Source organism: Neomonachus schauinslandi, chromosome 4, assembly GCF_002201575.2.
Source record: "Neomonachus schauinslandi chromosome 4, ASM220157v2, whole genome shotgun sequence".
Lineage (NCBI taxonomy): Eukaryota > Metazoa > Chordata > Mammalia > Carnivora > Phocidae > Neomonachus > Neomonachus schauinslandi.
Window position 1 is genome coordinate 369,266 of NC_058406.1, and position 27,170 is coordinate 396,435.

At 60.3% G+C, this 27,170-nt stretch overlaps 4 protein-coding genes and 1 pseudogene across 14 annotated transcripts in view; 3 read left to right on the plus strand and 2 right to left on the minus strand.

Annotated features, from left to right (window-relative positions):
• ACAP3 (ArfGAP with coiled-coil, ankyrin repeat and PH domains 3) overlaps positions 1-4,987 on the minus strand; it is a 15,086-nt gene extending 10,099 nt beyond the window's left edge. For all 4 annotated transcript variants that reach the window (XM_021683334.1, XM_021683335.1, XM_044913841.1 and 1 more), the window contains exons 1-4: positions 4,880-4,987; positions 1,245-1,302; positions 442-561; positions 217-270 (exon numbers count right to left, since the gene is read on the minus strand). In XM_021683334.1, coding sequence (XP_021539009.1) covers positions 217-270; positions 442-561; positions 1,245-1,302; positions 4,880-4,926 — 279 coding nt within the window. In that variant the 5' untranslated portion in view covers positions 4,927-4,987. The remainder of the gene's footprint in view (positions 1-216; positions 271-441; positions 562-1,244; positions 1,303-4,879) is intronic.
• A 763-nt stretch (positions 4,988-5,750) lies between these two features.
• PUSL1 (pseudouridine synthase like 1) lies at positions 5,751-8,790 on the plus strand. The gene is made up of 9 exons (XM_044914368.1): positions 5,751-5,871; positions 6,083-6,140; positions 6,274-6,461; positions 6,626-6,775; positions 6,864-7,034; positions 7,806-7,857; positions 7,941-8,103; positions 8,234-8,338; positions 8,510-8,790. Exons 1-8 carry the CDS (start codon positions 5,801-5,803, stop codon positions 8,335-8,337), a joined length of 957 nt encoding a protein of 318 aa, XP_044770303.1. The 5' UTR covers positions 5,751-5,800; the 3' UTR covers position 8,338; positions 8,510-8,790.
• INTS11 (integrator complex subunit 11) lies at positions 8,713-23,137 on the minus strand. 6 transcript variants are annotated; one of them, XM_021683976.2, is made up of 17 exons: positions 23,117-23,137; positions 18,513-18,610; positions 17,954-18,027; positions 16,421-16,649; positions 12,890-12,988; positions 12,773-12,807; positions 12,359-12,497; positions 11,744-11,808; positions 11,173-11,362; positions 10,742-10,825; positions 10,222-10,311; positions 9,951-10,113; positions 9,714-9,821; positions 9,569-9,630; positions 9,357-9,499; positions 9,150-9,279; positions 8,713-9,033 (listed from the first exon to the last, which is right to left on the minus strand). In XM_021683976.2, exons 2-17 carry the CDS (start codon positions 18,549-18,551, stop codon positions 8,968-8,970), a joined length of 1,716 nt encoding a protein of 571 aa, XP_021539651.1. In that variant the 5' UTR covers positions 18,552-18,610; positions 23,117-23,137; the 3' UTR covers positions 8,713-8,967. The 6 variants fall into 6 exon arrangements, with proteins under 6 accessions (XP_021539651.1, XP_021539650.1, XP_021539649.1 ...); XM_021683975.2 differs by lacking the exon at positions 23,117-23,137 and adding an exon at positions 22,116-22,128; XM_021683974.2 differs by lacking the exon at positions 23,117-23,137 and adding an exon at positions 21,539-21,664 and having other exon boundaries at positions 9,795-9,821.
• LOC110575098 lies at positions 15,023-15,456 on the plus strand (annotated as a pseudogene).
• On the plus strand, positions 21,788-25,646 carry LOC110575096 (ceramide-1-phosphate transfer protein). Of its 3 annotated transcripts, none has more exons than XM_021683979.2 (3): positions 21,788-21,819; positions 23,614-23,748; positions 23,978-25,646. In XM_021683979.2, the coding sequence occupies exons 2-3, from the start codon at positions 23,627-23,629 to the stop codon at positions 24,498-24,500; spliced, it is 645 nt and encodes a 214-aa protein (XP_021539654.1). In that variant the 5' UTR covers positions 21,788-21,819; positions 23,614-23,626; the 3' UTR covers positions 24,501-25,646. The 3 variants fall into 3 exon arrangements, with proteins under 3 accessions (XP_021539654.1, XP_021539653.1, XP_021539655.1); XM_021683978.2 differs by having other exon boundaries at positions 21,789-21,883; XM_021683980.1 differs by lacking the exon at positions 21,788-21,819 and adding an exon at positions 23,280-23,298.
• Positions 25,647-27,170: the final 1,524 nt, after the last annotated feature.

Genomic DNA, 27,170 nt, shown 5'->3' on the forward strand with positions numbered 1-27,170 from the left:
CACCCCCACAGAGCGGAGGAATAGGAACGTGGCTTCCCTGGGGGACCGTGGCTTCCCAGCAGTGGCCAGCTCAGCTCCCTCAGAGCCAGCTGAGAGCAGTTCCAGGCTGGGTGGGGCCTGAGGGGAGCCAGTGGGGGGGCTGCCTGCGATGGGAAGCCAGAGGGATGTGCCCTGGGTCAGGCCCCCACACGTCACCCCACTGTGGCCAGGGCTTACCATGTGGTAGTTGACCATCTCCTGCAGGCTGTCTCCAAATCTCTGCAGACATTCCTAGGGCGAGACATGGTAGGGAAGACCCCTTGCTCAGAGGAGACAGCTGTGTTCCCAGGGGGGTTGGCACCTCCTCGTCCACAGGTCTCAGAACCACCCGCCCCTGCAGCCCAGCCCAGACGCCCGCCTGTGCCCACCCCTGTCCAGAGGGCCGAGCTCAGTGCCCCTCACCGAGATGACGGTGTCGCCCTGGCATTGCTGGGACAGGTCTCGGACACCACTCACGAAGAGTCTGTTGGTGGTGACATAGGCCTTGCCAGCCTCGATCATGCCACTGCACAGCTTGACCAGCTACAGAGACAGAAGGAGCAACATTCGCGCCGCCTCCAAGTGGCAGCCCGCCCCTCCAAGAGACCAGGCCGCAGAGGTGGGAACCGCCCGGGGCAGCCAGAATTCAGCTCAGGGCCCACCTGTGCCCAGGCCACAGCTGTCCCTGGGGAGCCAGCCCACTCTTTGCAACCCACCTGACCCACAGCAAGGTGCCGTGCGGGGCTTGGCTCCAGAGCAGAAGGCTGGAGCAGGACAGGGAAGCCCAAGGCGGGGGAACCGAGGGCGGGAGTGGGCACGTGGCCTTGGCCAAGGGCTGGCAGGACCGGCCGGCGAAGGCGCTCGGAGATGCTGCCCCTCCTTTCTCCCTCTTCTCCTCCCCGGCCCCTTCCCTTGGGCGCCCAACCCAGTCCCTGGGAAGCACCCTGGGCACCCCCTGGCCCCACCAAGGCCAACCCCCGCTTCATGGGAGACTCACATGTGCAAGCAGCATGTGCACCCTGGGACAGGTATGGTAGGCCACAGCCGGGAGAACGAGGGACAGCCCCAGGTCCTGTGCACCGCACACAGAGGTGGCACGCCCTGCGCACACGCGCGCACGCACACTCTCGCACACACGCATGCCTGTGCGTGCACCCAGTCGGGGCCAGGCATGGGGGCAGAGAGGCAGCCCTGGACCCTCCAGGCACCCCGGGCCCCGCCTTCACCTTGTCTAGTTTTGCCTCGATCTCCACCACGTCAGTTTCCACCTCATCAATAGTAGCCCTGCAACAGGAACGAAGGTGGCTGCAGACCAACCCACCGCAAGCCGCAGGGCCCGAGGGTCAGGTCAGGCTGGGGCTTCCTCGCCCCGTGCACCTCCCCTCCCTATGAGGATGTGCAGTGGGTCCGGCTACCTGCTCTGGTCAGCCCCCCTGCTGTCCCATGCTCCTCAGACATGGAGGAAACGGAAGCTGGGAAAGGCAGATGCCCCCCTGGGCAGAGGGTGAGGGACTGGGACCCAGGTCCAGCTGACTCCACAGCCACCCAGCACCCACCACCAGCCCAGGCAGGCAGAGGCCCAGTCAGCTGTGATGTCCCCATCTGGGGTCTGGCTGCTGTGGGCCCAGGGACAGGAGGTCAGACAAGCCCCCGAGGACAGAGGGAGGGGCTGCAACTTCCTGGCCACTCCCCTGGCTGAGCCACCGCACTTCTCTGGGGCTGAGCTGACCCCCAGACCCCACCTTGGGCCCGTGGACCCCGGGGGCAGACCAGTCCCAGGGCCCGTAAGCGTGCGCCCGCTGCTTTCTCTGGTCTGGCAGCAGCGTGAGATCCCAGACTAACTGTGGAGGGGTGCCCCCTGGCACCTCCAACCTCAGAATGCCGAACAGCACAGTTTGCCCAAAGGGAACGGTGGGACAAGCTTCAGAGGCGCCCACTCCCACCACGACAGCCTGACAGTGGGGCTGCCTCAGGGAGCTAAGAGTTAAGGAATGACATCACCAGAGAGGCCACAGACGGGGAGAATCCCCGGAAGGCGAGGCAGATGGATCGGGCACGTGACCCCCCTCCCTTGTTCTGGGAACAGGAAATAGGGAAAGAGGGCCAGGATCCCAGCGCCACCCCCCCACCCCCCCAACCCGCTCAGCTGGTGAACTGGGCCCATCTGGCCTCCTGGGGATGAAGGACAACTGGGCATGAGGGCCAGGGGTGACAACGGGGGCCCAGGAGTAAGAGGCAGGCCTCCAGGGACAGGTCTTAGGTGGGGGTGGGGCAGAGGGAAGGCCATCCAGGTATAGTGGCCCCCCGCTGCCCCCATGGCCCGCAGGGGGGCGCTGTGTTCCAGGGTTTCCCAGGCCTGTGGTCAGGGACCTGGTCCCTCACAAGAGATGTATAATTCTGCGTGCCCACAATTGGGAGCCATTGGGAGGGCACCCGGCCGCCCCAGCCGGGGACTTTGGAAGCTTCCCACCACCCTCTCTGGCAGGACATGGGCTCCTTCCTGGGCAGCGCCCATCCCTTCCAGCGGAACTAAGGGAACTCTGAGTTCCAGAGAAGGGACAGACCACCCACCCAGGAGTAGAGGCGGCCCTGAGCAGCTGCTGCGCTTGGGCAAGGAGGGGGGTCCCCCCGCAAGGGTGGGGCCGCCCCACACCAGATGCTGATGAACGTGCTCACGGGGGCAAGGTGGGTGCTCTGCAGAGAGCAAAGAACCAGCACTCTGTCCTGGGAGCCTCAGCCTCCAAGGACCTAAGGCCTTCTCTCCTGCCCTCCCTCCAGGATTTCTTCAGCGGCTTGGATGACAAGGAGGAGGGTGAGGCAGGCTTCCCCACCAAAGCCATGACTCAGCGCCTGAAGCCCCACCCAGGGGAGGGGGCACCAGGAACAAGGGGGCAGCACCTCCAGGCCTGTCTGGAAGAGTCTGGACTCTCCCACATGCCTCCCAAGGCTGTGGGGCTCTCCCCAGGCCAAGAGCATGTAGGCATGGTCCCTCTTCCCAGGGCTGGGGCCACCTGGCCCCACATCACTGCCTACAGCCTCCCAACCAGCCCCACTCTGGCTCACCCCAGGCCTGCCACCAGGAAGTCCCAGGTTACATTTCAGTGGCAGGGTGAGGGTGAGGAGAAAGTGGGACCCCAGAAGAACCTCAAACCCCTGTTAAATCTCAGCCCAACCCCGAAACCCACACAGTGTGGCTTCTGTGGCCCAAGGTTCAGATGAATCTCCTCAGCCCCACCCCAGGCCCAGATGGGCACTTTCCTGGGGTAGCCCATCCCTGCCAGAGGAAGCATGGCAAAACCCAGGCAGCCACTGCACCCACTGTGGGCCACAGACAGACCAGGCTAGTATAGGAGGGAAGGCCTGGAGGTGAATGGGGTGCCATGCCCCCAATCCAACCAGGCAAGTTGGGCCTGGAACCCCCACTCAGGGGAAGAAGGACCGACCATGGGGCTTCTGAGCAGGGTCAGGGTGAGACTATGGTACCTCAGTCAGGACCAAGGCCCCAGCTGAGGCCCCAGCTACATCTTCCCCCACAGCCTGGGTCCTGGAGGACAGTGGGCAGTGGTGGGGGCCCAGGATTGTGGGTGCCTGAGTTGCTCACACCCCCTCCCTCAATCAGTCAGCAACAGCAGATGGGAGAAGGCAGAGAATTACCCCAAACCCTCTGCCCTGGGGCCCCTCCCTGGGCCAACCCTTGACCCCTCATCCCTAGTCTCCCCAAGCCTTTGCTGCTGACACCCCTGTGTGATGGTTGTGCAAGGGGCCCAGGGGTAAGGGCACCAATGCCTAGGCTCACCAGTGCATCCACACGCAGGTCCTCTTGCTGGCACACCAGACTCAGCAGGCACACACACGCATGACCAAACACACATGTGCTCATGTGCAAACAAGTGTACTCGCATGTAGTGACACGGTGCACACACAGACGTGTGCTCACGGAGAGGACATACACACAGGCGTACGGACACGTATGCACGGTGCCGGAATGTACGTGAACAAACTAACATGGGTGTTTTGTGCTAAAGCTCCCGTGTGCACGATAAACACATAGTACAAGTATGCACCCACAAGAGGGGTTAGAAGTGACACGCACACGTGCACACATCAAGCACGCCAGCCCAGGGGTGCAGCCCACCCACACATTCAGGGTCTGGCCCCTCCAGGGAGGGTCCAGAGGAGCAGAGCTCACACGTATGCACCTGCTACACAGAAGGTGCTCCGTGGTGCACATGGATGAGCAAGCCTGCACTCCCACGAAGGACTAAAAAGACCAACCCAGGGCTGGGCACAGTGCACAACCCCTACCCGGAACTCCCACCCAGCCTTGCTCAGCCTAGACCCCACCCTCAAGGCCCCTAGGTCACCCCTGCCAAGCAGCTGGCCCCAGGCTGAAAACGTGGCTCCGGCTGCCTGACCCCCATGCACTGCTCTGGTCACACGGATGAAGACATATCCCTGGGACAGACACCCCTCGCACCCAGACCACCCCGGCCAGAGCTGGACTGCAGGGCCAGGAGGGTCTCAGCCCTGTGCAGGTGGCCAGCACGAAGGTGCGGACACAAAGCGGGGGTGGACACTCCCACGGAGAGGTGTCTATACTGCTGGCCACCCCACCCCCACGCGCACAACCTCCGCGCGAAGTGACCAGCAGAAGGGGCATCTTTTGTTCAAGGCCTTTGGGCCCGGGGCTGCGGGCTTTGTCCGAAACGGGGTCCTCCAGCTCCCATCCCCGGCTCCCGCGCCCGTCACAAAGGCGGCAACGACAGCCCCCCTCTGCGCCCACCCACGGCGGCCCCGGGTGCTCGGAGGGGGCGGCGACCCCCGACGACCACAAAGGGCCGCGCCGCCTCCGGGGGCGCACCTGAAGCGCGGCGAGTCCTTGATGCACTCCTCGAACTCCACCGTCATGGCTGCGGCGGCGGTGCGCTCACTCGCACGAGGACCGCGGCGCTCCGAGCGGCATGCCCGGCCGGCCCGCTCGTCCGTCAGCCGGCCCGCCCGCGCCGCGCTCGGCGCCCGCCCGCCCCGGATTGAGGCCGCCGCGCCGCCGCCCCGCCCCGCCTGTCACCGCCGGGGAATGTCGCCAAAGTCCGCCGCCCGCGCGCGCCGCCGGCTGTCACGGCCGGGGAGCGTCGCCAATGTTCGCCGCCCGCGCGCGCCTCCCGCTGTCACGGCCGGGGAGCGTCGCCAAACGCCTCTCCCTGCGGCTCAGCCACGCCTGGCTCCGGCCCGGACGCCCCGTCGTCCCAACCTCTAGTTCCCAGGCCACCGCGGCCTGGGAAGGAAGTCGGACCCAGCCACAGTCGGCCCGTCCGCGGGGCGCGGGGAGGCCGCGAGACTGCTCGCTCCAGCGATGCGGCCGTTGCGCAACTCGGCGCATTTGCAAAAACCGCTTGCGCGGAACGTGGGGACGGACCCACTCCAGAACAGTGGGTCGTGGGTGAGCGGGTTGAGAGGATGGATGAATAAGTGCACAGCCGCGGGAACCCCTCCTGGGCGCCGCTGTCGGAATCCGGCCCACGGGCTCTTCTGCGACTCAGCAGTTTGCACCCAATCCCTTAGTTCGGCCCCGCCCCCGCTCCCGCCCCTAGCAGCCGTAGGGAGGGTGAGTGCCGGACTGCCGAGGCGGGGACCAACGCTAAGGCGCAGGCGCGGGCGCGGGCGCAGCCGGGGGCGTGGCCACATCGCTTTCCCCGCGCGCGCAGGCGCGCGTGCTGGGTACACGTGCGGCCCCGCTCAACCAGGCTGCGCTGAGGCCGGCCGCGGTCCGCCGACTCCGGTCATGGGCCTTGCAGCAGGCTCGGTGATGGCGCGCTACCTCGTGTACTTCCAGTACTTGGGCACGGACTTTAAGTACGTCTGCCGGACCTCCCATCCGTGCCCGCGGCCCCGAACTGTATCCCGGCGCCCGACGTGGGAGGGGGCGGGAGCTAAATTTAGGACCCGCACGTCTGGTAGCCAGGCCCGACACCCGGGGGAGGGAACAGACACGGAGGGCCGCAGAGGGCGGGGCGGGGCGGGGCCCAAACTCCGCCCTCTAACCTGAGCCGGTCTCTGCCCACAGCGGGGTCGCGGCCGTCAGAGGCTGCCAGCGCGCCGTCGGGGTCCAGAACTACCTGGAGGTGAGCTCTGCCCGCCAGCCGCCCGGAATGGAAAGAGGCAGACACGAGGGAGGGGCAGATGGGAAACGCGCCTCTGGGCCCCGGTCTTCGCCCCGCGCTGCCCAGCCCGCCCCAGGCGGCTCTGTCCCCCCAGGAGGCTGCAAAGCGGCTGAATTCGGTGGTGCCGGTCAAATTCACTATCTCCAGCCGCACGGATGCCGGGGTCCACGCCCTGTGCAACGCGGCTCACCTGGACGTCCAGCGCCGCTCAGGCCAGCCCCCCTTCTCCCCAGAGGTCCTGGCAGAGGCTCTCAACGCCCACCTGAAGCACCCGGCCATCCGGTGAGCACGCATCTGCTGTCTCCAGACTGGTCCATGGTGGGTGGAGGCCATAAGTCGGGAAGGACCTGGTGTCTGGACAAACTTTTTGGGAGTGATAGAGATACCAAGGTGTCACTTGGGTGAGTGGAGGGATCCTTCCGGTGTGCCTAATCCTGCTCCCACAGGATACTGCAGGCTTTCCGAGTACCCAGTGACTTCCATGCCCGCCATGCAGCCACTTCCAGGACCTACCTGTACCGCCTGGTCACAGGCTGCCACCGGCCTGACCAGCTGTCAGTGTTTGAACGAAACCGATGCTGGGCACTGCGGGCAGGGTGAGTGTGGGTATGCATGAGTGGGAGAGGGTTGTCGGACCCACCTGGCTGGCTACTGCCTCCTGACCAGTCACCTGGTTCCTTGCAGCTGCTTGGATGTGGATGCCATGCGGGAAGCTGCCCAGCACCTCCTTGGGACACATGACTTCAGTGCCTTCCAGTCAGCTGGCAGCCCAGCCACCAGCTCGGTGCGCACGCTGCGCCGAGCCTCCGTGTCCCCTGACCCAGGCAGCCCCTTTGTCCTTGCCCAGGAGAACAGGTAAGGAAGGGCACCCTGCACACTGGCCAGAGGCTGGGGGAGCTAGATTTAGCGCCTTCCCTGGCAAAGGGCATGCAGAGGCAGGACACGGCTGGGGTTGGGGGCTCCCTGGGCACCCATCAGCCCTCATAAGGGGGGTACTGGTTAGCTGAGTGGCATGACCCCAACGACCATGAGCCTGCAGCTGTGCCCTCCCCCCAGGCTGGGTTCCCGCCCTGCCCAGCTTAGTGTTGGTTGCCTAGCTGCTGAAAAGGCTTTGCTGAAAGAGAAGCACCAGGCTAGCGGTTTGGGCCCTCCCTGGCAGGGGGTTGGTTCCACTGCCCGGGCACTGTCCCTGGGGCCTCTGGCCAGATGTCAGCTGTTGACTTCCAAAACCTTCCCAGTTTGAGCCAGCACTGAAAGGAGGAATTTCTGCATGGTCAGCTGCAGAGCCCCTCCCCTGAGGTTGGGTCTCTGGTAGATAAACGCCATGCTCACCTCCCTCAGCTGCCCCAGAGCCTGCACCAGGACCTACGCCTTAGCAGCACCTCCACCTGAGGGCCCTGTCCCCAGTGCCAAGGTCCCTAGAAGGCTCTGCTGCCCCTCCCACTCACAGTGTTCCTCCCCTCAGCTTCACTTGAGGGTAGGGTGGTCAGTGGAAGCCCCTGTGGTGGCAGAGAGTGGGAACCAGTCTCCCCCAGACCCCTCCCCCTGCCCACCTCCTTGTCTGGGGCCACAGTGTGGACTCAGGGGCTGCTCTGGCCCAGGCATCACAAGTGCCTGTATTTCTAGGTTGCAATTCTGGAACCTGGAGTTTGAGAGCCAGTCCTTCCTGTACAGACAGGTGGGCTCTGCCCTAGGCCTCCAGGGGGTGGGGGTGGCCCCCAGGGTTTGGGCCCCTGTGGCACTCTTGGCTTTGGGTTGCAGGTGCGGCGAATGACATCTGTGCTGGTGGCTGTGGGGCTGGGGACTTTGATGCCTGCTCAGGTGAAGGTGATCCTGGAAAGCCGGGACCCCCTGGGCAGGCACCAGGCACGTGTGGCCCCAGCCCATGGCTTATTCCTCAAGTCAGTGCTATACAGGAGCCTCGGTAAGAGTTCGCTGCCTGGAAAGGTGCCTGCGTGCATCCCACTGATTGATCCCTCCTAAGGCTGGGTGCTTGATGGAGGAGGGGCTCTTGGCGACAGCACAGCTACAGCCCTCGTCTGTCCTGCTAGCAGGTGGGAATCCAGCCTCTGTTCAGCGGGAAGGCAAGGAAACCTCAGGTTGGCCAAAAAATCTCCAGCTGGAGACCAGCAAGCCAAAAACAGGAGACCTGGAGTAAGGTACCTCTTCCCTTGGATCCCTAGACCTGAGCCATACTCCCGACCTGGGCTCTAGGACCCTCCTCTCAGGGAGTAGGGAGCAGCTTGAAAGGCAGGGGCTCTGCAGCGCAGCTAAAGCTGTGGACCCAAGGCCAGGCCCAGCCTCTGTAGAAAATCTCCTGTGTCCTGCAGTGTTTACCGCACGGAAGCCACAGATCACCCCCAGATGCCCAGCTGAGGTCAGGGTGGCCATGACACACACAGCCCTGCCGCCGGACCCTGCCCAGCTCTGCATGCCACACAGGCCTCCTGCCTCCTGCCACCCCGGTCCGCTACCGGTGAACTGCAGGAAGAGGGTTTGCACGTCGAGAAGGGAACAGCCATGCAGCCTTTGGTGCAGTTTTTACTGGAAATTAATACCTCAGGAGCATCCACCGATCTCTTGGGGGCTCAGGAATAGAAATAAAAGGTGATCAAGTCCCCAGGCCTCTTTCTTTTCTCAGCCAAACAGGCACATGACACTGTGGTCCTGTCCTCACAGACAAGGGCTGTGAGCAGCCGGGGGCTCCACATCCGGGGACAGAGGGAAGAGCTGAGGCACAGACATGGCCCTGGATGAAAGCCTAGGTCCCTTTGGTGACCAGCTGACCTCAGCTGGGGGCCTGGGGGAGGCCCTTCTTGAGCAGTGACGTGAGGTAACTTCCCAGCTCTTCATCCTACAACCAGATACAAAAGGAGGCAAGTCATCGCATCTTCCCCGACCACCACAGCTGGGCAGCCCCCGCCCATCCTGACCCGCCAGGAACAGAGCTCCCTGGGACCCACCACTCACCTGGTAGGTCCAGGAGACCAGCAGCACCTTGGTGCCTGGGTCCTCTGAGTGGGCGGCAGCCTGGATGAGGATGGACTCCACGGTCACAGACCCATCGGGAAGGTGCTGCACGCAGTGGTCCTTGAGGACGCTGCGGGGAGGCACAGTGAGACCCCACCTTGTGCCCCACTTCTTACCACCCCCAGAGCCAGGAGTGGGGGCACCCACCTCTTCAGGTGGCTGTAGACCCGCATGGCCGTCTCCTGCTCCTTGCGAGGGTCGTGGAGATGCACACGGCAGGTGAAGCGCAGCTGGTGCTCGGCCAGGCCCAGCTCCTTTAGGGCCTGCTCTGAGGACACGAGCCGGAAGTTCTGCAGGGCAGGGCAGGTCAGGGGGCATCCGGGCACCCCTCACCCCCGCCCAAGCACACACACACTCACACTGTCCTTCATGATCAGAGTGCCATGCAGGAGCCGGGGCTTTTTGGCGTCAGGAAGCAGCCCTGCAGAGAAAGGGGCAGGGATGGGAGCTGCCCACCTGCTGCGCCGCTGCCCTCCCCTGCCCAGTGTGCCCTGCCTTGCATACCCTGTGCCATCTCCCGCTTTAGCAGCCCCAGCGAGATGCCCACGGGGATGCTGGGGCTTGTGGGCAGCGTCACTGTCTCACCGTTGGCTGGCATGTAGCAGTTGACCCCTGGGCAAGAGTGGGAGGAGCAGAGAGCCTCAGTCCAGGCCATTGGGCCCTGCCCATGCTGACCCCATGGGTAGACCCTGCACACATTCCCTGTATCGGCCAAGCCCACCCCATGCCTGGGCTGCCTACGGAATTCCTGCTCGATCTTCTGCTTCAGGAACTCCATCTTCTTGGCTTCCCCATGTACGAGCAGCACACTCTCGGGCTCTGCCTGGCCCACCAGCTGCATGATGCCCTTGGCATCGGCATGGGCGCTGAAGGACATGTACTCCACCTGCATCTTGACCTCCAACTGCAGCATCACAGTGCACACAGGCCGTTACCACGAGCAGCAGGCTCCAAGGGCTCCCCACCAACCCAAAAGGGGGCCCACCGAGCTGCTGGGGAAGCGGGGACTCACCACCTGCCGCCCCTCCATCTCCAGCTTGCGCTGCCCACTGAGGATCTTGTGGCCCACAGTGCCCTGCACGCAGTAGCCAGGCATGATGACCTGTGGGGGGAGGGGGGACGGAGCTGGCAGCCACCCTGCAACACGGCCCCCCCCAAGTCCGGCTTCGGGGGGGCTTCCTCCCTATAGGTCTCTCCACCCTACCCTTCCTGCCTATCAGAACCTATACCCTGAACAGCCCCTTTCCTTTGCCAGCAGCTCCCTATCCCAGGCCCCACTACAGACCCAAGCAGTCTCGGGTCTCGGCACAAGCCCACCCAGGCCGAGTACCACATCAGCTCGGGGCCAGAAGACTTCACTGCCTGATGCAACAGGCTGACACAGCAAGAGTCTGAGCCGCGTGGGTGAGACACCAGGCCCCAGGATACCGAGCCCTGTCCTGACAAACAGCAGTGTCCCCAAGCCAAGCAGAGCCCCTGTTCCCCCACCTCTGCCCAACCTCACAGGCCCTCCTGGGAGCTACACCTCTTACCATGTTCTTCTCATTCCCTGCCCACTTCCGGAAGATCTGCAGGGACTGGCCAGCATGCAGCATGCCTGGTGTGGCAAACACGACCTGCAGGGGTGGGGTGGGGGTGGGGGTAGGGGCGGCACAGCACCCGTCTGTCAGGGAACCAGTATTGGCCATGGGTCCAGCCCCTCCTCTGCCCTCACAGCCTTCTGACCCTGCACCCGCCACAGGCCCTACCTTCTGACCTCCCCTCGTCTTTTCCCCAGCACAGTGCACCCCGCTCCCTGAGGGAGACCTGCAGGCAAGGTCCCCCCGCATGTCCCAGACGTGGAGGAGGTACACACGTGTGGACAGTCAGCACTGGCCCCAGATGCCCCAGCGTGGGGCAGGCATGACTTGGCTGCAGCAGGCACAGGATAGCCATCCCCAGCCCCTCCTGGCCAGGACCTCACCATCGGACCCGGGTTGTCCGCAAACGCTCGGTCGAAGGCTTTGATGTGCTTAAACTCAAACATGTTCCTCTGCACGAAGGTCTTACGGATCTTCTGGTTGGTCCAGGTTATGAAGAGCTTATAGTAGTGGTTGGCCTTCTCCGTCAGGCCCGTGGAGAAGTAAATGGGGGCCTTGAGGTTCATGCGCTCCCTGTGGACAGCGCAGGGACACAGTGGAGGAGGCTGCCAGGGAAGGAGCGGCCATGTCACCCCTCACACCCGCAGCCTGGGTTGTATCCAGTGGGAAGAACAACTCCCATGTCTCCCACCTCAGCCTACTTCTTCTGTAAAACGTTGGCTCTGACGAAGGGACACAGAGCGTGGTTGGGGGCGGGGGAGGGGGTGTGGAACAGCATGACACAGGCCTCCCGGCTTGGGCGGGCACCGGAGATCAGGCACCCCAGCTGTACCTGACAGCTGCCAGGGCTTCAGCCTGTGCTCTGCCCAGAGCTGGACTGAGGACCCGGACACCGGCATCCCACTAATGCCCACTCAGGCCAGGGTTCCCAGAAACCAGTCGGGCTGCACCTACCAGAACGTCTCCAGCAGGATGCAGAGCTCCTGAGCTCGGCCCAGCGCAAACACAGGGATGAGCACCTGCAGGGGGACGACAAGGCTGGCTCAGGCAGGAATCCCTGGCCATGCTGCCCACCCAAGTTGAGCCCACATCCGACCATAATGGGCAGGCAGCTGTGCCCTGTGGCTGGCTTCCCAGGGAGCAGCTGCTATAAAGACTGGCCCCGCTGGTAGCTCTGAGGGTCAGAGGCTGCGTCCACCGAGAGGGCATAGCCGGCATCCCTGAGAGCCAGAGGCCCTTTGTGAGCTACAGGTAAGGCGCCCACACTCTGCCCTCGCTCCCGCAAGTCCTGCTCCCAGCCACAGTCTGTCCCCAAACGACCATGGTGGATACTCCAGCCAGCCCTGGTCTGGGATCTGAGGTGAGGGGTGAATAAACACCCCTCTAGTCTTCGGAGAAGTTTTTCTTCCTAACGCCAAGCAAATCTTCCTCCCTGCATGCCCAGAACACGCAGCACCCATCTCCTGACATGCCAGAGGTTGCCGAAGGACCGTGTAGCATGGTCAGGGTGGGCACATGGCCCAGAGCCCTGCCTGGCGCCCTGCCTGGCACCCTGCCTGCACCAGTTACCTTCCCGCCATGTTCCACGGCCTCGTGGACCTTCTTCAGAAAGTCTCGCTCCCGGCAGCGTTTGGAGTCCCGGATGGTTGTGGCGTATGTAGATTCTGTGATGAGCAGGTTGGGGCGGCATTTGTCAATCCAGGCAGCTCTATAACAGAGGTGGGCGTGACCGGAGGTGGACAATCCACGTGGCTGCAAGGCTAGGAGCAACACAGCGGACCCCAGCCACAGCTTCCCTGGACCCTCTGTCAAGCAGCACACTAGGGGAGACAGGAGGAAGAGACTCTGCCGTGCACAGAGGACACGTGGCAGAAACGTGGCAGAAGCCAGTGCGCAGACTGCTCAAGCACCCAGCACATCCACGAGCATCACTGCACTCCTGGGGGTCCCCCCGGGATGAAACAAACACATCAGCCTACTCACCCCAAATGCCGGTCCGGGGTCATATTATAATCACCCTGGCAAAGAATGTGGCAGTAAAACGGGTGCCTCCTCTCCCCGGCCAAGCAGTACCCCTGTGCCCCAAGTGTTTCCACTGACCGTGTAGACCACAGACTCTGAGCCCACTTTAATCTGGAACATGGCTGCCCCCAGCACGTGGCCTGCATAGTAGGCCTTGATTTCAAGTTCATCGTCCACCTACAGAGGAGAGGGCTCAAGTCAGGTCTTCAGGCTATGCTGGGTAGGTGGTCAGTTAGAGGATGGCAGAGGGACCAGGCAGGTGGACACTTGGGAGGCAGAGGGCAGAAAAGAAGAACATGGTTCCAAGCCTTTCATCATTTCCTGTTTCTGACGCACAGTGTCCAGTTCTCAACCAAAAGCAACCAGACATAAGAGATGAGACAACACCATGAAAAACAAGAGAAACAACAGTCTAGAGAAGCAGACTCAGGACTCCTAGAGTTTTCAGACACAGAGTTTAAGAGTGCTGTGATCAGGGACGCCTGGGTGGCTCAGCTGGTTGGGCGGCTGCCTTCGGCTCAGGTCATGATCCTGGAGTCCGGGATTGAGTCCCACATCGGGCTCCCTGCTCGGCGGGGAGTCTGCTTCTCCCTCTGACCCTCCCCCCTCTCATGTGCTCTCTCTCTCTCTCAAATAAATGGATAAAATCTTAAAAAAAAAAAAAAGAGTTCTGTGATTAATATATTCAGAAAATGGAATTAAGAATGTTAACCAAAAAACTAGAAATTATTTTAAAAAGTAGAAATTCTAAAGCCAGAAACTATAATACCCCAATAAAGAACTGAATGGATGAATTTAATAGCATGTTATATATAATTGAAGAGTATTAATGCACTAAAATATATAGAAAGGACTATCTAGCACAGAGCACAGAAAGACAAATGCATGAGAGAAGGTCTGGGGCCCTGGGTTGGAGGAGGACAATGGGCAGGAGCAACACTGGAAGAACCTGATGAAAGACATCAGGTCACAGATGCAAGAGGCTTCACACCTGGATAGGTTGAATAAGAACAACATGCAGGTCCATCATAGCATACCCACCAAAGAAAAGGGCATAATCCTACAAGCAGCCTAAGATTAAAGATTCTCTTTCAAACAGTGAATAAAAAGACATATTCAAAGTACTGAGAAGAAGTAATTGCCAAACTAGAATTCCACACGTAATGAAAAAAGTCCTTCAGGAATGAGGGTGAAGGGGTGCCTGGGTGGCTCAGTCGGTTAAGCGGCTGCCTTAGGCTCAGGTCATGATCCCAGGGTCCTGGGACTGAACCCCTGCATCGGGCTCCCTGCTCAGTGGGGAGCCTGCTTCTCCCTCTCCCTGCCGCTCTGCCTACTTGTGCTCTCTCTGTCAAGTAAATAAAATCTTTAAAAAAAAAAAAAAAAGGAATGAGGGTGAAGCAGATCTATCTGCAGACAAAAGCAAATTCATTGCCTACAGATCTATACTGGTGTTCTCCAGGAAGAAGGTAAATTATCTCAAATAAGTGAAGAACACAGGAAATAGGGTAAATACAGAAATGACGCCTAGCAAACCTGACTTTATTAGTATTAGTAATGATGTCCTGCTAGATATCACATATACTGAGCACATTAAAATAAGGGCAGATAATAGTCTAAGTCAGGGAAGGGATAAAAAGATTTAAAATGTTCTAAGACCTTTGCATTATTTAGAGGCAAAACCTCCAAATACCTTAGATTTTTGCTGTCATGGATGCATTTGTAAGCTCTACCACTATAAGAATTACAAGAGTATAAAATTACTAACCAAATAAAAGGAGAAATAGAGGGGCACCTGGGTGGCTCAGTCGGTTAAACGTCTGCCTTCGGCTCAGGTCATGATCCCGAGGTCCTGAGATGGAGCCCCATGTCGGGCTCCCTGCTCACAAGGAGGGTCTCCTTCTCACTCTCCCTCTGCCCTTCCCCCTGTTCATGTTCTCTCTCGCTCGCTCATTCTAATAAATAAATAAAATCTTTAAAAAAAGAAAGAGAGAAATAGAAATTTAAAAAATCAATCCAAAGAAAGCAATAAGAGAAAGAAAAAATGGAGAACAGGCAAGACAAATAGGAAGCAAATGGTAAGAGAGTAGAGCTAAACTCAAAGTTTTCTTATTAAATGTAGAGTCCAAATGCTCCATCTGGACAAGTTATCAGAATAGATTAAAAACAACAACAACAAAACCCTCTTTTGCTCTGGCCCATGTCACTGGCAGGATGGGCAAGAGTTGCAGTCTTCACACTGCCAGGAAGCTCCGCAACCACCGATGAGATCAGAAGGGACGTTATGAACAGTATGAGAAAACCCATTTAGGCACAGCCCTGAAGGCCAACCCTTTTGGAGGCGCTTCCCATGCAAAGGGAATTGTGCTGGAAGAAGTAGGAGTTGATGCCAAATAGCCAAATTCTGCCATCAGGAAGTGTGTCAGGATCCAGCTGATCAAGAATGGCAAAAAAAAACTGCAGCCTTTGTACCCAAAGATGGCTGTTTGAATTTTATTGAGGAAAATGATGAAGCTGTAGTTGCTGGATTTGGTCACAAAGGTCATGCTGTCAGTGACGTTCCTGGAGTCTGTTTTAGGACTGTCAAAACAGCCAACCCTTATAGCTAACCCTTATACAAAGGCAAGAAGGGAAAACCCAGATCCTAAGTTTGATGGTGAAAACATGACAATAATAAATTTTTATATGCCAAAAAACCCACAAAAAACAAGCAAATAAACAAAAAAACAAATTATATGCCACTTAAAAGAGCTACATTTATTTATTTTTTAATTTTTTTAAAGATTTTATTTATTTGACAGAGAGAGACACAGCCAGAGAGGGAACACAAGCAGGGGGAGTGGGAGAAGGAGAAGCGGGCTTTCCGCTGAGCAGAGAGCCCGATGTGGGGCTCAATCCCAGGACTCTGGGATCATGACCTGAGCCAAAGGCAGACGCTTAACGACTGAGCCACCCAGGCGCCCCTTAAAAGAGCTACATTTAAAACATGACGCAGTAAAGTTGGAAGTAAAACGATGGAAAAAGACATACTACGCAAATAACCAAAGATGGGAAAGGTGAGAATGGTGTGATGTTACCAGAAACACAGACTTTGAAGTAAAAGGCATTATATTAAGGATAAACACACATACTTCGTGTTGACAAGAAATTCAACCAGAAATAACTGAAAATACATAAATACCTGTTAACAAGCAATACCCGCTGACTCTAAGAAGAAACAGACAAATCTATAATCTTTGTGATAAATTTTACCCAATTTGATTGCATGTGCCTGCTTAAAACCCTTCACTTCCTTGCCGACCCATACACAACAGTTACTGAGACAAAACGCAAACTCCACAGCCCAGGACTGGCTGCCCTTTGGGGCTTGCCCACCTCACCGTCAGTCTCTGCCCCCCACTGCCCCTGGCCGGCACACGCTCTTGGATGCACTCAGGCTGAGCTGGGTGAGCAGCAGAGGTTCCACATGGGCGCTTGTCAAGCTGCCCTGTGTGCACCTGAATCTGGGCTGGGACCCAGATTCTGGGCTGGGACCCCATGTGCTTGCCCAATGCTGCCTCCTGGTGGACAGTACCCGACAGAGAGCGAGATGGGGTCTGTTAGGACCCTGACCTGGACTGTCTGGTGGAGGTGGACAGCTACCACCTTCTTCATACAGTCCTTGATCATCTGGGAGGTGAAGAAGTTGGCCTCGCCCTTCTTGTCCACAGCAATCTTGCGGTAGTCCTCCAGCAGGATGGGGCAGATGGCCTGGGTGGGGTGGGTCATGTAGATGGGCCCATCATAGCCCACCATCTCGCTGAAGTAGGGAAGTGCCCCACAGTGGTCCAGGTGGAAGTGGCTGCAGGTGCAACACAGGTCAGTCCAAGGCCATTGCTCCCCGACAAGCCTGCCCCCCACAGCTCCTCCATGCCAGCACAGGCTCGTGGTCATTCCACCCATTCATTCATTTGTACACTGATTGCCTGCTGTGTATCAGATGCCATCCTCAGTACCACAGAGTGACGAGTGAGCAAAACAGATAAAAACTACTACCTCCCTGGAACTTAGAATCTAAATGTCCAATAAAGCAGGGAGCGTGAAAGGTACTGCTTGCATCAGACAGGCACGTGTTCTATAGAGTAACGAAAAACAGCTAAGAAGGGGACAGGGCATCGGGACAGTTACCATCTCTGGTGGATGGGCAGGAAGACCCCATGGCATGTGAGCTACAGCAGGAAGGCACGGGGGCAGAGGGAAGAGTGCTGTGTGTCCACGAATGGAGCAGACCCGCTGCATGCCAGCCCATGTCCAAGAAGGAACCGAGACCACAAGAGCCTCAGAGCAGCTGAGGATGGGGCTGCCTCATGTCAGCAGCTCCTCTGGTTTGCAGGATGCAGGGAGAAGACCCGCAGGAGGCTGCTGTGGTCATCTGGCCACATGGCAAGGGTCAGGGTCAGTGTCAGGAAAAAGACTGGACCCACAAACTGTGGACTGTCTGGGTGGAGTGTGAGGAATAGGAAGAAAGCAGAAGCCCCATTCAGCCAGGTTGGGAAGGTCGACCGCCACCGGGGGGGCCAGACCATGAGTCTGGAGGTCAGGGGCAGGGTGGATGGGAATGTACAGGAATCTGGGAGGATCGAGGACCAAAAGGGAGGGTGTGGTCACTGCTGCCAAATGCTGTTGAGAGGCTGAGTGAGGAGGCCTGCGAAGTAGCCCAGGTGCTCACACATGAAATGCACCACCTCTGCATGGGGGGGGGAGAGGGAGGAGCGGCCTCCCTGCCATAGGCCTGTTGCCCTAATACAGCCTCAACTTCCTGGGGTAGCTGCGGCTCTCATCCATGACACTCAGGGGCAGAGCCAATAGGCGCACGCAGCACAGTGTGCCCCCTGGCTCCATGGTGCTGACTGAAGCCCACCAAGGAGCAACCGTGAATACCTATAACCTCATGTAAATATACAGCCTCCAGGACCACGGTCCAGAGGCAGGGAGGGCCAGCCCCGGGGGTGTGCCACGTCGACAACCTGGAACAAAACCCAGGCCTGCAACACCCCGCAGCTGCAGCCTCCCTGGGCCGCGAGTGGCCCTCCTAGGCTCCTGAGGGTCCTCCAGGTGGGGCTAGATGTGAGCCACACAACACTCTAACAGCTGACAGGTGCCCACCTGATGATCACACAGTCCAGGAAGTCGGTCAGCCGGCCGTTGCGGGTGATGTAGGAGAAGTCAGGGAAGCGCCTCTGACGAGCCAAGAGAAAGGGTCAGAATGCAGTTAGTTGCCCTGGGTCTGCCGGTGCTCCGGAGAACGGCTCTCAGGAGTGGGGAATGAGGGCAGAGGCTGAGCCTGGCCAGCCACACCGGGATCACTGACTGCTCACAGCCTCCGAGTACACAGGGAGGGGTCAAACTGCCAGCACCAGTCACCAAGCCAGAGCCCTGCCTGGGGAGTGCCGAGCTGCCCCCTATGACTCTGCAGGAGCTGAGAGCCCTGCTCTGGTACAGACCAAGCCTTCCACAGAGGGCACCCCGTCTGTCAAGTGAGGTGGGGGACTGCCAGGGAATGCAATGACCCCAGACCCACCTGCCTCCTACCACTGCCCACTTGCCCAGACTCCCTATGCCATGGGTCAGAGCCTGAGGCTCGGAAGCCTGGGATCCTGCTAAGAACAGCAACAAGGAGCAGGCTGAATGAGGTCCCTCCAGGCTACCTTCCCTCAGGACTCACATCATCATTGAAGCCCATGTGCATTCCGCAGTCCAGCATGACGTTCTTGCCCGCGATGGAGACCAGGATGCAGCTTCGGCCCACATCTTGGCCAGCCCCTGAAAAGGAAGATGGGATGAGGTGCTGCCACCCCCACATCCTTCTCCCTGCTGCCGCAAGTGATGGCCCCAGCCCCAAGACCAAGGCCCAGCCGCCTGCCTCGAAGCTCCACTGGGAACGCTGGGTCCCCGACGCTGCAGAGCCCTCAGTGGGCTGGGAAAAGTAGAGCCCCACGGCTGCTGTGCAGATGATGTGTGAGGCACCATCACCAGCCCCTCTACACACAGGCTAGGGAAATGTGCAGGGTAAGGGGCAAAGTGCCAAGACTGCCAAGCCAGTTCTAGGCCACATGCCCTCCCCCACTACACCTCCAGCCTCAGGCCCTGCTACTACCACCTAAGTCAGATGGAAAAAGACCCTCACCTCTTGAGGGAGCAGCCCACCTGCTGCGGCTGACCGGAGCCTTCAAAGGCCAGGGGCTGTGTAACAGGTGCTAGACTGTGGTCCTGGCACTTAATAGGGGTAAGCCAGCGCTCCACAGGGCATCACCACCCCTCTTGAAAACTCAACTGGGGTCATATCTGGGCTATGGGGCCCTCTTCCCCAGGACCTACTCTCAGAAGGCATCACGCACCTCCAGGTGGCTTCACTGCAGACGGACACCTGTGAGGCTTTAGACCGGCCACGGCGAGAAACAGCCCCAGCGTCCAGCAATGACCAAATACAGTAGCCACAGTGCATATGGCCCACCACCACACCCCCTCAGGGCACCCACAGCCCAGAACTTAACCTGAGTCCTATCCACGTTCCGGACTTCAAGCCCTACCCATCTGCTTCAGCCCCAGCAGGGCATATCCCAGCCAGCTCCTCTAGCCATTTTTCACCTCCTCTGGGGTCTGGAGGCCCAAGAAGAAAGGGACACAGCCTTGTAGGGCCTGATGACAGCAAATGACCTGCTTTCCATCTTGATCCTACAAGCCTCCCTCTGCCAGCCACCCGAACCTTCTGTTAGCGCCACACAAATCAAGGTGGCCCAGAACAGGACCCAGGCTGGTCCTTGAGAAGTTTCAGTCACCCGTGACAATAGTTGGTGATCCCAGCCAAGAGCTTCATCTGCGTGCTTCGGGCAGCCCAGCCATAGGCCCGGAGGTCTCTCATAAGCCTGCTCCTGCCCCACCAGGACAATGGCAGGGTCTCAGCTGTCTGCTCCCTATTGCACCTTTAGCCCCTAAAGCTGAGCCCAGCGCAGAGGCCTCCAGACATTTATGGCGGGGAAAGGGGAGGGCTGCCCCTCTTTACAGAGGACGTGAAGGCACAGAAGTCATGGGATCAGCCCATGGACACATGGCTCCTAAGCATGGGGCCAGGGATGGTTTTCTGGACTCCAGAGCTCAGCTCTTAGGTGATGGCCTCTGCTCCCAACAGGACTCACAACCATTCCCGGGAGCAAGGAGAGTGGCCCACCCTGGGCAGCAGATATGGGAAACAGAGTCTAGAGCACACAAAAGGAGGCAGAACTCAGGAGAAAACAAAGGTGACTTCATATCCACAAGAGTTTATGTTTCAGGGCAAGGAGACAATGACCATGTAGGTAAGACACACACTGAGTCCATCAGGTAGAGTTTAGGCCCTGGAGAAAATTAAGGCAGGGGAGGGGACACAGAAACTTGCAGACCCACACCCGGCAAGTCCTCCTTAAAATGACTTCTGAGCAGGGTGGAAAGAGACAGCCAGGAGGTGGGAGGGGCAGCTGTGCAAAGGCTGTGTGGCAGGAGGGACCCAGGACTCTCTGTCCCTGGCCCACATGACCAGGGAGCCCATAAGGCAGAAGCTGACAAAGGAAGACAATAGAGAAGGAGTTCTGCTTTGATGGTGCTATGGCCTCGGGAGCACGTCCAGGTGCAGACTGGGGTAACAGAAGCGGCAGATAGAACTGTTCAGAGTGAGTGGTGAGAAAGTGGGCGAAATCGTGAAGGGGCAGGCTGCAAAGTGTGATCCAAGGAGGCCCCTGGAAGGGTGCCAAAGGCAGGGGAGTGTGGGGTCACAGCACCCAGAGGGGACCCCGTGCCAAAAGCTAGGAGAGGCTGTTGCAAGGGTGATCTGTATGGCACCGTGGAGATGTGTACCCTGACCTGGAAGGCCAGGAGCAGGGGTGTCCAACAGCTCAGTGTCCACACTGGGAGCTGGGGGGCGGGGGGGGGGGGGGGGGGGGAGGCTATGTGACGAAGAGCTCACACCACGAGAAAGGATATGGAGTTGTGTGGAGCATCTGTATAGAAAATGCTCCCACACATGGCCCAGTGTAGGAGGCAGGTTCTGGGACAGCCCAGGGCACGAGTGCAGGAAGAGTGCCCAGAGAGCTCTAAGGGCTGGCCAGCAGAATGCAAAATGATAACCCCAGTTGTTTCTGGGACCCTGGATTCTCAATGACCCTTCCTCCTTCAGTGCTCTGCACTCTCTGGGCTTTTAAAAGTGTGCATTTATATCTTTTACAAAATGCAATGTTTCTTTAAAAAAAAAAAAAAAAACCAACGTTGCACAGATCCAGTAAGACAAGGCTGAACTGAGAGTGGATGGCAGGACTGGGCAGACGGGAAGCTGCAGGTAACGGGTGCGACACAGATGCAGGAGGGGGAAGGAAGCAGAGGCGGGGAGCGAAGGCCACCTAAGGCACCAGGCCATGCGGACAGACGCCGGCGCAGCGAGGAGAGACCCTGTGGCTCTCGGGGACGGCGTCCGAAGGGCGGACCCCAGGAGCAGCTGCCCGCCTTCGGACCCACCCCCTTTTCACGGTGAGGAGAGCTGGGGACGCAGCAGCACAGCAGTGGGCCGACCCCTCCCTCGGGAGGGGGAGCCCGGCCCGAGGCCTCCGCTGACGACAGCCGGGGGCTCCGCGGACCTGGCCAGCCCTCTGCGTCCCCGCGGCTCGTCCCCAGACCACCGCCCGGCCCCGCACCCGCGAGGCCGGCCGAGCGCGCCTCACTCACCCAGGGGAGTGACCCTGATCTCGGGCATGCTGCCGGGCGCGCTGCCAGGCCCCGGAGCCTCTGCCCTCACCGAGCGCGCAGAACCACCGCGGCCGCAGCCGGACCCGCCGCGACGTACCGCGCAGGTGCAGCCCCAACGGCGCCAGCTTCCGGTGCGCCCGCCGGAAACGCCGGCCCACGCGTCGAGCCTCCGGATTGGGCAGCCGGCAACCAATCCCGGGCGTCAGGGAGGCGGCCGGGGCGGGGCAGAGAGTCCCCTGGCCGCGGTGGCGGCCGCACAGGTGAGCGGGAGGGCGGCAGGCTCGGGCCCGGGGCCGGGGAGCAGAGCCCAACCGAACTGAGCAGGTGGGTCTGGGCATCGCCAAGGGGCCAGGCGCGGGAGGGGCGGCCGAGGGCCTGGCTCCCACGCCTCCCCGGACCCGGGGCCCCTGCTCGATCCCTGGGCCTCAGCTGGAGCGGGACCCGCCCAGGACCGGGGCCCCACCCTACCCGAGCCCGGGGTCCGAGCCCGGCGCCACCTGGAGCTCCCTTCCCGAGCAAGACTTGCAGGGCTTCCTGGACAGGGCCTCACTCCTACCCGCTGGGCCTGGGGTGCCAGGGTGGGTGCCCTCTTCTGGGGGCCTTCAGCCTGCTGTCAGCCAGAGAGCTGCGGGGCTCAGGCAGCCCTCCTCCGAGACTTGACCTTGGGGCTGTAGGCTGACCCTGGGGGAGCCTTGGTGGTGCCCTGCATCACCTCCCGAGAGCTGGCAGGCTGCCTGCCCCGGGCTGCACAGCCAGTGTCCTTCCTGTTGTTTGCAAGTTCTGAAAAGCTCCCAACAGCTCCTCTGCGCTGCTGGCTCAGGTTCTAGACAGGAAGTCCAGGCCCACAGGATGTCTGGTGTCCAGGAAGGTAGCCCTGAAGGCCTCGGAGGCCATCTGCTCAGTGGACGGAAGACAGGCCCCGAGAGAGGGCAGGGGCGTGCCGGAAGTCTCTGGGGCACCGTCTTCCTGAGGCCAGGCACGACTGTCCCCCACACCTGAAGACAGGGTGAGCTCACCTCTGGGAGCTCCGCCCAGTGCCGGGGCCTCCAGGGCCTCAGGAGCCACTAGGCCCCATCAGATGCTCCTGGCATCCTGGGTGGTGAGATGCTGCTGAGTCTCCAGGGACCGTCAGAGCCCAACCCCAGTGCCCGTCCTGGGCACCCAGGAGGGCAGAGGCTGGGTTGCTCTGTGGCACCCATTCAGCATGTGGGCCCTTGAATGTTTATGGAGTGACTGCATGAATGGGAGCAGAATCCAGGGCAAGCCTCTGGCCTAGAGCACTTCCCGAAGGTTCCTTGGGGCTGGGGGAGGGCCTTGTGGCTATCTTCAGAGTGTAGAAGACCTTTGGCCCAGCCGCCCTTCTCTGTGGCACCTGTTCAGCTGCAGTAGGAGTGAAAAGATTGGTGTCTGTCAGGCCGTGCTGACCTTGCAGTCTCTGCTGTGGGCCCAGATGCAGCAGTAAAACTAGGAAGGGCCCAGCCCAGCTGGCCACCCTTCCTGGCCCTCCACCTCGCTCTACTGTTTCTTTTTTCATAATACTTATCTTTTTTTACCTACCATGTTGGACTTTCCTGGCTTTCTCCAAGAATAACGCCCTGATAGGCGGGGATGTTTGTCTCATAGGGCATCCACCCTGGAAGGGTGCTTGGCTCTGGGCAGAGACTCAGCAGATATTTCTCCAGCTGGTAAAAACACACACACTCTGGTGAGAGAGGCAAACGATGAACAAGCAAGAAAACGTGAGTGGAGATGTCTGCCGTAGATCAGATAGAGCAGAGTGGTTTGACCAGGCTGAGTGACCGGGGGGCCGTGCTAAGATCTGTGGACGAGTGTTCCAGGCCCAGGGCACGGCAGCACCAGGTCATTGTGTCCGAGCATGTGGCCCGGGCAGAGTGAAGTAGGCTCCCGGGGAGAAGGGGCTGACCGGGGATGGGGCCCACTGTGGGCTTTCAGTTGCTTTGTGACTGCTCTTCCCGCCACCCTGAAATAGCGACCCAGGAAGGGAGCTGACTCAAGGGAGACAGCCCGCCAGCCTGACTTCCCATGTGTTTCAGTACGAACTGAGAAATGGATGGCTTGGAGTCGGACTTCAACCTGAAAGTCGTCTTAGTCAGTTTCAAGCAGTGTCTCAATGAGAAGGAGGAGGTGCTGCTGGATCACTACCTCGCCGGCTGGAGGGGGCTGGTCAGGTGCTTTCGGGGGGCACTGCCTTGTGGGGTCCCCACGCTTCCCATGTGCTGTGCTAGGCGCTGTGCACACCCAGCTTCCGCCTGCTTGGGGCTGGCCAGCCGTTCTCACGCACAGCTTGGCCGGCAGCACCGAGCCTTCCTACCCCTGCCTGCAGGGGGACGTGTGCCCCAGGAGGTCGGGGGCGGTCTCCCCTGCACCTGGGCTGAACTCCTACTTCCCCTCGAGCAGGTTCCTGAACAGCCTGGGAGCCATCTTCTCCTTCATCTCTAAGGATGTCACCACAAAGCTGCAGATCATGGAGCATCTGCGCAGCGGCCCCCAGCGGGAGCACTACAGCAGTCTGCAGTCCATGGTGGCCTACGAGGTGGGCAACCAGCTGGTGGACCTGGAGCGGCGCTCCCGCCACCCTGACTCGGGCTGCCGGACGGTGCTTCGGCTGCACCGTGCCCTGCGCTGGCTGCAGCTCTTCCTGGAAGGCCTGCGCACCAGCCCCGAGGATGCCCGCACGGCCATCCTCTGCACGGACTCCTACAACGCCTCTCTGGCGGCCTACCACCCTTGGATCATCCGCCGGGCTGTCACCGTGGCCTTCTGTGCATTGCCCACACGCAAGGTCTTCCTGGAGGCCATGAACGTGGGGTCCCCGGAGCAGGCTGTGGAGATGCTGGGCGAGGCCCTGCCCTTCATCGAGCATGTCTACAATGTCTCCCAGAAACTCTACGCTGAGCATTCCCTGCTGGATCTGCCCTAAGGGCCAGCGGGCCAGGTGGGGCAGGTTTCCCCTGCAGAGCTGGGCTGGGGCAGCCAGCACCCACCAGTCCCACCATGGAGATCTGTGAGTGCCCCAGGAATGGGAAGAACACTCTCCTCTGCCAGCCAAGCCTGATCAGAGCCACGGGCACAGCACGGCCCTCTCGGGCTGTGCTTCTGGCCTGTGGCATGTGGGCCCTGGCAATCTGCTCTGCCCTTATCACCTTGCTCTGCCCAGGGGCATCTTTGCTTTACCCTCAGCTGAGTTTCATATGTGTCCAATCAGGCCTCACCCAGACGGTGAGGTGCAGAAGGCAGGGCGGGGAAGGGGCAGGATCAGCATTCATGGAAAAGCCGGAGAAGCTGCCCGCTGCCTGTGAGCCAAGTCGTGAAATGGGGCCAAGTCACAGGTCCCTGTGGCACAGAGACTTCATCCTGCTAGCCAGCAAGCACATTCAGCAGGTGCTTGTCCATCCCTGGCCCACCTCGGTGTCCATACCCAGGTACCCCCGGGCCCTTCCACCCAGGCTGGCCATCCCCAGGACAGGGATAGAACCCTTGGGCAGCCCTTGGCAGTGTAGGCTCTCTCCCTGTCCCTCACGTCCTTACTAGCCAGGGGCCCACATGTCCTTGACAGCAACAGCCAGGAGCTGAAGCCCTGAGCAGAGGCCTGCCCTGCCTCTCTGCACTCTCATCAGCTGCCCCCGCGGCCACACTGTCAGTCGGGTGCCCCCCGCCCAGGGAGCTGCCTGCGAGTCTGCGCAGCACAGCCCAGAGCTCTACGGAGCCCACAGCTCTGCCGGTCCAGGGCTAGCCTCTCCCTCCCCGCCACCCAGGGAGAGGCCGTGTTCCCTCCTGCCTGCCCCTTACTGCCCCAGCCCCACAGAGCTTCAGGAGACCCAGGATGAGATGGCACATGGAGAGAGCCTGGACCAGATGCCCAGCTGACAGGCCAGCCATCACCCAGCACGTGGGGGCCTGGCCTGTCCTACTGGCTCTCCACTGTGAGCTCAGGCCCCTCGATGCCAAGGGGACCGTATCCACTGTGCAGCAGATGTGCATACGTGTCAGCTTGCAGAGACCCTGGGAAAGTGTAACTGTTTCTCCAACATCAATAAATGCCACTGACAGCAGGCAGTGCACTCCGGCGGGGGAGCGGGGGCTATTGTGTGTGTCAGGCAGCTGCTTACTGGAGGGAGGAGGGGCGTGACCCCATGGGGCTGAGGCCCTACTGCCAGGCTCACAGGGCAGTGTCAAGCATGGGGACGGGTGGCCTGTCCTGGCCAGCATGAGGCAGGGGGTGCTGCCTGTCTGTTTGTGTAGCCTTTAGCTTGGTCCCCCGAGCCCCCACCAAGGTCCATGTCACTATCCCCATGTTATAGGTGAGAAAACAGAATTACCCAAGGGACTGGGTTGGAAGGGCAGGTCTGAGGCCAACCGCACAGCTTGTAGGGAGAACGACCTACAAAGCCTATGCAGGGGAGCTGCTCAGCCACAGCAGTGGTTGGGACCGAAGGAGGATATGTGTCAGGCAGCGTGCTCTTGGACACCCCAATGTCAGACCCAAAGAGCAGAGTCCACTGCCAGGTCCCCTCTGCCGCCTCCAGGCCTTCCGCTTCGCCCGGTCCCGCAGGGACCGCAGCCAGCCCGCCTGCTCTCCATCCTGCGGCTGGAGATGACCATGAGGGCTGCACATGTGTGCACCCAGGTGCATACAGACATACAGGGGCCACGCACGGCATAAGTGTCATACGTGTGTGTGTGGTGTGTGCAGGCGCAATGTCGAGTGTGTGTGCTGCACACGTATGTGCATGCCCTGAGCGTGCCACGCAGCTTGGTCCCTCCCCACAGGCGGCAGAGATCAGATCCCAGACCACCTCCTATAAACATCTGCCAGGGTTAAGACCACCCAGAGCTCCTACTCCCCTCCAGGGGCATCGGTAGCCTCCCCCAGTTCCTCTGGGTGCCTACTGGGCACCCCCACACCTGAGCCCCGTGTCAGGTCCCCGGGGCACCCAGAGGCTAAGTAGGAACTGCTGCTGGCACATCTTTCGGGGCTCACCTGCACACACCTGGTGCTGACCCAGCTTCAGAGGCCCATTTGGTTGTAGCCTTTCCTCCCTGCATGCCCAACTGTGCCCTCTGTCCCCAGAGGGAGGCACCTGCTGGGTCAAGAGCCCAGGCAGGGTGTGGGCAGAACCAGCCTCAGGGTCCCTGAAGTTTCTAGGCAACAGCCCAGCCCTGTTCTCAGACAAGCTGGGAGGCCACAGCCCCCACCCTGGGGCTCTCCCCACCCCAGCCGCAGGATGGAGAGCAGGCGGGCTGGCTGGCCGCTGTCCTCCTGGCTGGTCTGCCCCCTGAGCCTGCAGGTGGAGCCACCCCTGCGGCCCACCCCTCACCCCCGGCTACTAACAGTCCTCCCCAGGGCTGGAAGAGGTGTTTCTGTACCTACTCCTCGGGGCACTGGCACCTCCCCCAGGCAGCTAGAGAACCCAGGATCCTCTGGCGGAGAAGTCCTGAGTGTCCCTCCTCCTTTCCAGGAATGGGGTGGGTGCAAAGGGGCTTGGGCACAGGCAGGTAACAAGATCATGGTCAGTGGTTGCTCAGAGCCTGCCTGCCCAGGTCACTGTCAGCCAGAGAGCCTGTGGGTGGGTGACATCAGGATAAAAGA